The sequence below is a fragment of the Pleurodeles waltl genome, chromosome 1_1 (assembly GCF_031143425.1).
Source record: "Pleurodeles waltl isolate 20211129_DDA chromosome 1_1, aPleWal1.hap1.20221129, whole genome shotgun sequence".
Taxonomy (NCBI): domain Eukaryota; kingdom Metazoa; phylum Chordata; class Amphibia; order Caudata; family Salamandridae; genus Pleurodeles; species Pleurodeles waltl.
This window is the reverse complement of record NC_090436.1, coordinates 381141930-381153196: the sequence shown is the minus strand read 5'-3', so window position 1 is coordinate 381153196 and position 11267 is coordinate 381141930. Positions and strand designations below refer to the sequence as shown.

The 11267-nt window shown below is 43.1% G+C and overlaps 1 protein-coding gene across 1 annotated transcript in view; it reads right to left on the bottom strand.

Moving 5' to 3' along the window:
* Nucleotides 1-482: 482 nt before the first annotated feature.
* SLC30A5 (solute carrier family 30 member 5) overlaps nt 483-11267 on the bottom strand; it is a 302331-nt gene continuing 291546 nt past the window's right edge. The window contains exons 15-16 of the mRNA XM_069223076.1: nt 8376-8504; nt 483-1546 (exon numbers count right to left, since the gene is read on the bottom strand). Of these exons, the coding sequence (XP_069079177.1) occupies nt 1376-1546; nt 8376-8504 (300 nt within the window). The 3' untranslated portion in view covers nt 483-1375. The remainder of the gene's footprint in view (nt 1547-8375; nt 8505-11267) is intronic.

The following is an 11267-nucleotide window of genomic DNA, read 5'->3' as shown; positions in this document are numbered from 1 at the left end:
AAGAGGGTATTGTTGCAGTCTAGGGCAGTGGGATGGTAGTAGGCTTAGAGTCCACTCACACCATTGTGTTTTTAGGAGATGATAACAATACACTAAGCAATTAATACTTTAAGGTTACATTCAAATACAGCAAGTTCAGTGCTGGGGGACTGGCGAGAAATCATGGAGGGTTTAGCGACTGCTATAAAAGAGAAGCTCCAGTCATTGTTAAATTAAATCTCATCAAAAACCTTAAAGAATCAACCTTGCTTCAGAATGTTCTGCCTGCTTTTCTCCCAATTCTTTAACATTCCCCATATTGTTGGCAAAAAACTAGACACGCCTTTGTAGTTCCACTGCTATCCTCAGAAGAAAAGCTGTGTGCCAATCGAAATACAATTAAAACAATCTTCTTTTCTACCATTTTTATGTTAGCGCCACAACCAAAATCAAGTCACAGACAATAGAAAACACAATTTGTTTTCGCTAGCAAATAAAATAAATGTTTTGCAAACTTTCTTTAATATGAAATGTATGCTTAGAAATCAGTTTTATATACAGAAAATTCATAAATATAGATTTTATTTTTAACTCTGCAGTAATTTTCTGATGAAGTTGATCAGAAAAGTCACCTTATAACTCGAAAGTGTTTGCTTTTTTGAATGTAAACAATAAAGGTTATTGTCAATTTAGGGGTACACTAATGTTTGCCTTGTCTTTTTAATCAGTGGAATGTGAACCAGATTGTGAAACAATTTTTCTACAAATCCAATTATTCTTAAGAAAATATAACAGCCAGCGTACCTAGCTCTTTGCTAAAACAACATCACTTAACTTTACTGTTTGTAAAGTTTTCCAAAAGAATGATGCTTGACTGGGTACAGGGATTGTGGAGATATTCAAAGCATTTACCCGTTTTACAAAGGTGCACGGCGCTACTCTTTCCAAAACAAAGAGCAAGCGCTTTCTGTTTTTACTATTGTTGTTTGAGTTTTAATCTGTATCAGAGGTATCTGAATGATCAACTGCACATTTCACTTATCTTCTCTCTTTTGCTAGGTCTTATTCTTTTAACTGGAACACCACACGTTAGTGTTATCCCATTAAAAAAAATAAAAGAACAAAACTGAATGTTTTGATAAAAAAGTACAGTATCTAAATTAGATGGAAACCATACATTATTTCCTGATATACAAGTAATGGTCAAGTCCATATTAGATTACAAAACATACTGATCCGATCGTAACGATGGATTATTTCTGTCTAGAAAACAGTCCACATCGATCCTTTCGAGTTCTGGGAAAGCACCGTTTTCCATCCATTCTTGATAAAATAGAACTGGAACAGTGAGAGGGCTTTTTCGTTCTGAATCAAAGTGGTAGGTCTATAGAGTTTGTCACATGATGTAAGTTCTGTCTTTGTAATAAGTCACAGAATCCATTTGTTTGGTCATAACTAGAACATCGTTAAATCCTGTGCTGAGGCCAGACATGTGCTGGAAGTATTCTTCTTTCTCCACTTGAACAGTCAGATTGTTAACGCCAGCATCTTTGAGAAAGGACGTAACCTTTAAGAAAGAAAGGAAGAAAGGTATAAACTCAGCCATTGAAAGTTTCATAGTGTCATAGTACATTTCACAAGATAAATTGGTTATGCATACTACTGTCCTTCGTCAATTTGTCCCTTTGGCTGAGAAAATAGCAAATTAGATAAAGCATTTCCCCCCATCAATTAACAAGCAAACATAACCCATGATCCTTCCTAACAAGCTTACTGATGCATGCCAACCAGACACACTCCCGTGCCCTGCATGCTACAGTGACACTACGGGGTCATTAGGTCTATTGTGAGGGGACAAGGCAGAGCCTATTCAGGTGCAAGTGGGGTTGCCAGATGACGGCCCATTGAGGCTCAGCTAACCCCACTATTGTGTGGCTGTCAGGAAAGAGCTCACAAAATCTAGCTTTCAGGTACACACAGTCATGTGACCCAAAATAGACTGTATGCACAAAGGGCAGGAAAATGCCAACTTTCTAAAAGTGGCATTTTCAAAATTGTAATGAAAAATCCGACTTTACCATTAAAGAGGGTTAATCATTATAATTCCATAGGTATCAAATATGACATTTACCTCCTCTTAATGAATACTTACAGCATATTAAATGAAAAAAAGAACCCTCAATGTTATCCTGTCGGAGGGATAGGCCTCAGTACTGAAAAACAAATTTGGGAGTTTTTCACTACCAGGACAGGTGAAATTTAAAAGTATATCTCCCAACTTTTAATTACACAGCACCCTACCCTATGGGCTACCTAGGGCCTACCTTAGGGGAGACGTATGTAATAGAAGGAGAATTTAAAGCTTGGCAAGTGAGTTTAAATGCCAAGTCGACATGGCAGCGTGACACTACATTCAGGCTACAATGGCAGGCCTGGGACAAGTTTTAGAGAGCTACTTAGGTGGGTGGCACTATAAGTGCTGCAGGCCCACTGGTAGCATTTAATTTACAGGCCCTGAGTATATGGTATACCACTCTACAAGGGACTTACAAGTAAATTAAATATGCCGATCAGGTAAATGGCAATCACACCATACTTAAGGGAGAGAGAGAGCACAAGCACTTTAGCATTGGTTAGCAGTGGCATGTTTTGCAGTTTTTTTCATCAAAAATGTAACTGCAAATATTACATTGATATTATCATTGATGTTATCAATGATGTTATCAAAGATGTCATGTGTGGGGTAATTAGCAGTGCATGGCGAGGGCGCACGTTATAGTTATCTCAGGGCACGAGTTATAGTTACTTGAGATAATTCTAACTACAACAGGTGAATTTCTAAGGTTTTGTACATTTAAAATGTGAGCCTAACTATAACGTCCCTGTAACCTTTGTTTTTTTTTAGGTGAATTTATATGTTTTTTTAATTCTATTTCCTAACTAAAACATTCCTGTAACCTTTGTTTTTTTTCAGTGAATTTCTATGTTTTTTTTAACATATAGTCATTTTCATTACTATACGTTAATCCAACCACCGCTGCGCACAGCTTCAGCCTTTGGCCGTGCGTGGCTGGGTTAGCCACAGGGCCTGGCCTGCACCTAATCCCTGCTGCCAACCCTATAACCACCCAACCCTACGCTGTGCATGGCCTTTGGCTGTGTGCCACGGAGGTTGTCTGCAGGGCCTGGCCTGCGGCCAGTCCATGTGGCCAACCACTAGAACTACCCAAACCTGTGCTGTGCATTGCATGGACTTGCTAGTGAAGTTCCCATTCATAGACTTGTTGCTGCATCCAGTCATTGCCTGTTCCCAGGAGATGCTCTGCCACTAGGTGTATGTGATGACGGAAAGCCCATTTCCATATACTGATAGAGTTGTGACAATTTACTGTCACCTACCCTGTTTCTGAAAGTGGTACATTGCTGTCATGTTCTCTGTGCGGACTAGGATAACTTTGTGAGAGAGGTGATGAAGGAAATGCTTTCAGGAAGGCTCTAGAAAGTTGAGGTGTAGTGATTGATGATGACGATCGCAATGACCCTGTACTGAGAGTTCTTGAAGGAGAGTGCCTCAGCCTGTGTCTGAGGCGTCTGTCATCAGTATAATCTGGGGCAAAGGATTTAGAAAAGGTCCCTCTTTTAATAGGTTGGTGGTGTTCCACCTTTGCAGAGAGCGGTTAGTTCGGCGGTCTAACAACACTAGATCTTCCCAGTGACCATGTGATTGAGTCCACTGATGAGACGGACAGTGCTGTAGGGGGCGCATATCAAATCTGGCACGGGGAATGAGAGGCCATCATCTCTAACAGGCGCATCACAGACCTGACTGTGTATGAAGAGTTCTCTTGAAACTGAGGGAGGAGAGACTGGAAGTTGTGAACACGAGCTGGACTGGGGTATGCTATCCCCAACTGTGCACTGAGTATGGCTCCTAGATAGGGCTGTATCTGGAGAGGCTGAAGTTGGGATTTGAGAAAGTTGAATGTGAAACCTAACTTGTGCAGAAGGTCCACTGTCATCTGAGTGTGACGTTGGCATTGTGCCAACTTTGATAAGCCAGTCATTTAGGTAAGGGAATACATGTACATTTTGCCTCCTGAAATGTGCTGCCACTACTGCTAAGCACTTTGTGAAGACCCTGGGAGCCGTGGTGACCCCAAAGGGAAGAACTCTGAATTGGTAGTGATTTCACACAATCACGAATCTGAGATATTTGTGGGGTGCAGGGTGGATGGGAATATTGAAGTAAGCGTCCTTGAGATTGAGGGCAGTCATGAAGTCGCCCTGTTTTAAGCGGGGAATCACGACATGAAGAGTGACCATGTGAAAGTGTTCAGAAAGAATGTACTGGTTTAAGGGCCATAAGTTCAGAATGGGCTTGAGCTGTCTTTTGTGGGAGTGAGGGATTATAGAGAATATACTCCAGTTTCTAGGTGATGTAGCGGAACTGGCTCGATGGCCTCTTTGAGAAGAAGGGATTGCACTTCTTGTTTGAGAAGAAGGTGTTTTTGAGAGAGTCTGTGGGGGGGCGGGCGAAGAGGGGGCTTGGAGAAGTGGTAGTGAACTCCAGACAGTAACCGTGTTGGATAATGAAGAGGACTCACTGATCCAAAGTGATACTGACCCTTTGCGTATGGAAATCTTGAAGTCCACCACTGACAGGTGTGGAATGGGGGCAGGGAGGTGGGGAGATGTAAGTAGTCACTGTTTAGAGGTTGATGTAGAGGTGCAGGTGGTGGCGTACCTCTACCTTGTGTGTTGTTACCTCTGTAGGTGCCTCTATAAAAAAACACATGAGTAGGAGCTTGAAAGTTGCCTGGTCTGAGAGGTGGAGGCGTCTGAGGATATTGGTTTGTAACCACTTATAACTGTGGGGTGACAAAAAATATCTCTTTGGGAGGGGGACTGTAAAGCACCCATGGCCTATGCGGTGTCAGAGTCTTTTTTTAGCTTCTCAAGGGTGGAGTCCACTTGAGGGCCGAAAAGGTGCTACTTATCAAAGGGAATGTTTAGCACTGCTGGTTGCACCTCAGGTTTAAAACCTGAGCATCAAAGCCAGGCATGTCTCCTTACAATGACACTAGTGTTGATGCCATGTGAAACGATGTCTGCACCTAATAGTGTTGTTACTGATTGTCTGCACCTCTGTGATAATCTGTTGTCCCCTTTTGCAGTGCTTATCTGGGAGATATCGAAGGAGCTCCTCCATTTCATCCCAGTGAGCCTGATCATATCTTGCAAGTAGGGCTTGTGATTTGGCGATGTGCCAGTGATTACTAGCCTGCGCAACCATCCATTGCCTGCAGCGTCTATCTTTTTACTCTCCTTATCTGGGGAAGGAGAGTCCCCTGTGACTTGACTATTTTCTCGCTTAAGTGTGCTAGTAGCCACAATGGAATCGGGCGGGACCTTATGCATGGTGGATCAGAAGAAGTAGAGTTCGTATTTTTTGGTCAACTGTAGGGGTGATAACCCTAGTGTGAAATGGTTCCTTAAAGATTTTGTTGGCAGGACGAAGCATGCCAGGGAGCATGTGGAGCAACTGGCTATTCCTAAGTGTGGATGTTAGGGTATCAAATAAAAAGTCCTGCTCAATGGTGTCCCTGTGAAGCTCGACATTGTGAAAAGCGGCTTCTCAGGCTATCACCTGCTCGTAGGATGTAGCATCCTCTGGTGGTGAGGGTCGTGCGGGGTATAGATCTGGGTCAGTGGATAACATGGGCTCAGGGTTATATGTATCTCAAGGATCTGGGTCCTGTTGTGTCCCACCTAAATTATCCCCCCTGTGAATAGCGGGGAACCCTGTGATGTGAAATCTCATACTGTAAGGCAGATGAATGAGGGGGTGTGGAGAAGCAGGTGGGGATGATAAAAGAGGAGGAGGAAGAGGCTTTTATATAGTGGCAGCCTTGTCCTTGGCCCTCTTTGGAGGAGAGAATGTGACCAGGGCCTCCTCAAAAGTGAGTTTGCATTTGAAATTAACAGGGGGAGAAGCAGTGATGTGCCCTATACCCTCCTAGGTGTGGATGCAGTGCTGACAAGCATCCATGGTCTCCAAAATGGGTTCCACCTGGGAAGGTGTGGCTGAGGATTGGCCAGTCTTTCAGCTCTGCAAAGGTGGAGCCCCTGGATTTCGAGACCAAAGCTTTTGGTCGGTGCCCTTCTGTGGGAGCCAAGGCAAGGGTGGAAGCTGGCCTTGGAGCCGAAGCTGTCAGTGCTGAGTTTGGGATCGAAATGGCCACAACGTCTCGGACCAAAGAGGAGGAGAAGGTCAAGGCTGAAGCCTGTGTCTAGGCCGTGGCACGTTTTGGTGCCGAGCCAGAAGGTGGGGCATCCAAGCCTGGTTTTCGGAGCTGGCCATGGGCTGGTGGCGGTCCGGCGACCTCAGCAACAGGCTTTTTTAAAGTCTTGACGGGGGCAGGAGGGGCCACTGTACTCACAGGTTGAGCCAATGTCACCTCATGGCTTTCGATAGCCAACTGGATGTCAGAATCCTGGATGGAAAAAACCTCCTCCTGTTCGGGTTCCTCCTGGGCGTGCTCCTCCCCGAAGATGTCCGGAGTGATTTCTGGGGTGTTATTCACCATCTCTAGTCGACAATCTCTCTGGTCTTGAAGTGTCTTTTTCGACTACAAGGATCAGCAGGCGTCGCAGGTGGCTTCTTTCTTGTCGGGGAGAGGCACAGGTTACACACCAGATGTTGGTCGGTGTGCTAGAATTTGCAGTGGCACTGAGGACAGAATCAAAATGGCGTTCGTTCCATCAGCACAGCATACTGGTTGGTGCCACGCGGTGAGGTAGGCGTTAAAGGGTGAAGACACATGAAGGGCGTTTGGTCGGTTCTCGGACTGAGGGAATGAGACGAGCGAGATAGAAATGCGCAATCAAAAACAATAGCATTGATTTTAGGAACGACGAAAGAAAGGTTTCAAAACCGGAGCGAAGAGTGAAGAGGCACATGCCCGAACCCGACGGCTGAGAGAAAACAGTCAAACAAAGGAGGTGATGTCCAGGTGTAGTATCATCGAGGAGGATGAGTGATACGATCCTGTGACTCGGAAATGCTTCTTCGAAGAAGAACAATTTGCAACACTCCAAACCTAACACTGGATGGCAGGAGCATGCAGAGCCTATGCATCTACAGGCCTACATGCGATCGAACATATATATCTCAAAAAGGACCAAAGTTAAAAACTAGTTTTGTTTCAGTCTTAACTGTGGAAAACCACTGACATACTGGGGACCAATGCACTCAACACATGGCCATAGCTCTCGCTGCCCACCATATTCAAACCCCAATTTGCCAGTGGTACAGAAACAAAGAAACGAGCTATCATCAAGTGGACAATATGGTGTGTGGCACCGGTTGTCATGTGCTGTGTGCATCGGTAACCATAAATGGTGAATTGTCCTAGTTTTCAGTGTTTGAGCCATAACTCAGTTATTAACTGGTCCTTTTTATATATATATATATATATACACACATATATATATATATATATATATATATATATACACACACATATATATATATACACACATATATATATATATATACACACATATATATATATAATTGTGTATACACACATATATATGTATATATACACACACACACACCTTGCTAGTGAAAATAAGTGTAGTTGTTATTCTGAATAAGTGTACTAAGACGCATATGAGCACATTTATTGCTGTAGTGCAACCTTGATATAACCACAGACCAACATAACTCACCAAGGCTCTTCAATATGCAAAAAAAGGATAACTACAACAAATGTATTTACAGCATATCCCATCCTCTCTATTCACAGGAAAGCACTGCAGGGTTTTAAACGCCACCACAGGTGGATTGAGTTTAATAAAATGATCAAGGTCTTTTGCTCACCTCATAGTGCTCTTGTGGTGGATGTTTGGCCAGACATAGCAATGGGTACATAAATATTGATCAACTATGCAGGCGATGTTTCTATATTCTTCACATGCAGTACCATTCTCATTACTGTGGGACCTTGTTTCCATAGCATCACATGATGTACAAAAACGTTCAGAAATCCAAACTTATTCAATTTTACATTTCATAAAATAAGTGAACACCTTATCATCTTGCAAAGTGGGTACACACTTCCTGGGTACTGTGGCAGACACTAACAAACATCTAGCCCTGTGCCTGATAACAGGAAACAAGTGACTATGGTTACACTGACATCTGACATCAGATCTTCACTACATTACACCATATTAAAACATAGCTCAGTGGCAATGACTTAAAACTGCTTGCACATCTGCTTTTTAATGGTGGCAAAACAATATTAATGACTGTGTACTCTTAACTTGCTTATGGCGAACTGAACATAATGCAGAGTTATTACAAAAACATAAGTTATTCTCTACTTTACCTGTTGGATAACTCTTTGCTCCACGACATCGGACATCACCTGCACATGTATGGTTCCTGCAACAATGCTAGCTGAGTGACGCCAAAAATGGGGATCCCGGAACGAGATAAGCCCATCAATTTTCTGAATCTGAAATACATTACACCCAAGTCACATTTTGCAACAAATTCTTGTGTACTACCCAGGGAATTTCCTTTACCAACACAGGACAAGCAGGTTTTTGCACATACTTTTCCAAATTAAAAATTGATAATGCATGTATGCAACTTTTTATGGGTTCATTTTAGACAGACAGAGGTATAAAAGTTTAAAACACTGCATAATGAAAATGTCACTTACCCAGTGTACATCTGTTCGTGGCATCAGTCGCAGTAGATTCGCATGTTCTGCAATAGCTCGCCATCTGGTGTTGGGCCGGAGTGTTACAAGTTGTTTTTCTTCGAAGAAGTCTTTCGAGTCACGGGACCGAGTGACTCCTCCTTTTGTCTCCATTGCGCATGGGCGTCGACTCCATCCTCGATTGTTTTTCCCCGCAGAGGGTGAGGTAGGAGTTGAATTGTAGTAATAGTGCCCATGCAATGGAGTGACTAAGTATGCACTTATTTAAGGTTGAGATGATACATATATAAATAATTGAAGGTAACTTCCAAACTGCTACAGGCTCCCGGGGAGGCGGGTGGGCACATGCGAATCTACTGCGACTGATGCCACGAACAGATGTACACTGGGTAAGTGACATTTTCAGTTCGATGGCATCTGTCGCTGTAGATACGCATGTTCTGCAATAGACTAGTAAGCAGTTATTTCCCCAAAAGCGGTGGATCAGCCTGTAGGAGTGGAAGTAGTCTGAAATAATGTCCTTAATACAGCTTGACCTACTGTGGCTTGTTGTGCGGATAACACGTCTACACAGTAGTGCTTGGTGAATGTGTGAGGCGTAGACCATGTGGCTGCCTTACATATTTCTTGCATTGGGATGTTTCCTAGAAAGGCCATGGTAGCACCTTTCTTTCTGGTTGAGTGTGCCCTTGGTGTAATGGGCAGCTGTCGTTTAGCTTTAAGGTAGCAGATTTGGATGCATTTAACTATCCATCTGGCTATACCTTGTTTTGAAATTGGGTTTCCTGCATGAGGTTTTTGAAATGCAATAAAGAGTTGTTTAGTCTTTCTGATGTTCTTTGTTCTGTCAATGTAATACATTAATGCTCTTTTGACATCTAATGTATGTAGTGCCCTTTCAGCTACGGTATCTGGCTGTGGAAAGAACACCGGAAGTTCCACTGTTTGATTTAGATGGAACGGTGAAATAACCTTTGGCAAAAATTTAGGATTGGTCCTTAGGACGACTTTGTTTTTGTGTAGTTGTATAAAAGGTTCCTGTATAGTAAACGCCTGAATCTCGCTTACTCTTCTCAGGGAAGTAATGGCGATGAGAAATGCCACCTTCCAGGTTAGGAACTGTATGTCGCAGGAGTGCATGGGTTCAAAAGGTGGACCCATAAGTCTAGTTAGGACAACATTTAGGTTCCATGAAGGAACAGGTAGTGTTCTTGGTGGTATAATTCTCCTAAGGCCCTCCATGAATGCTTTAATGACTGGTATTTTATATAGGGAAGTTGAATAGGTAGTCTGCAGGTATGCAGATATTGCTGCAAGGTGAATCTTAATGGAAGAGAAAGCTAGGTTAGATTTTTGTAAGTGAAGCAAGTAACCCACTACATGTTCTGGAGTTGTGTGTAATGGTTGTATTTGATTAATATGGCAGTAGCAAACAAACCTCTTCCATTTACTTGCATAGCAGTGCCTGGTGGATGGCCTTCTTGCTTGTTTTATGACTTCCATACATTCTTGGGTAAGTTGTAAGTGCCCGAATTCTAGGATTTCAGGAGCCAGATTGCTAGATTCAGCGATGCTGGATCTGGGTGTCTGATCTTTTGGTTGTGCTGTGTCAACAGATCTGGCCTGTTGGGCAATTTGATGCAGGGTACCACTGATAGGTCTAGCAGCGTTGTGTACCAGGGTTGCCTTGCCCAAGTTGGTGCTATCAATATGAGTTTGAGTTTGCTTTGACTGAGTTTGTTTACCAGGTAAGGAAGGAGAGGGAGAGGAGGAAAAGCGTAAGCAAATATCCCTGACCAGTTCATCCATAGGGCATTGCCTTGGGATTGTTTGTGTGGGTATCTGGATGCGAAGTTTTGGCATTTTGCGTTCTCCCTTGTCGCAAACAAGTCTATCTGAGGTGTTCCCCAGAGTTTGAAATAAGTGTTCAGTATTTGGGGGTGGATTTCCCATTCGTGGACCTGTTGGTGATCTCGAGAGAGATTGTCTGCGAGTTGATTTTGTATCCCTGGTATAAACTGTGCAATTAGGCGAATTTGGTTGTGAATTGCCCAATGCCAAATTTTTTGTGCTAACATGCTTAACTGCGTGGAGTGCGTCCCTCCCTGCTTGTTTAGATAATACATTGTTGTCATGTTGTCTGTTTTGACGAGAATGTATTTGTGAACTATTATTGGTTGGAAAGCTTTTAGTGCTTGAAAAACTGCAAGAAGTTCTAGGTGATTGATATGCAGTTTTGTTTGATGTACGTTCCATTGTCCTTGTATGCTGTGTTGATCGAGGTGTGCTCCCCACCCTGTCATGGAAGCATCTGTTGTTATTACGTATTGTGGCACTGGGTCTTGGAAAGGCCGCCCCTTGTTTAAATTTATGTTGTTCCACCACGGAAGCGAGAGGTAAGTTTGGCGGTCTATTAACACCAGATCTAGAAGGTGACCCTGTGCTTGAGACCACTGTGATGCTAGGCATTGTTGTAAGGGCCTCATGTGCAGTCTTGCGTTTGGGACAATGGCTATGCATGATGACATCATGCCTAGGAGTTGTAATACCATC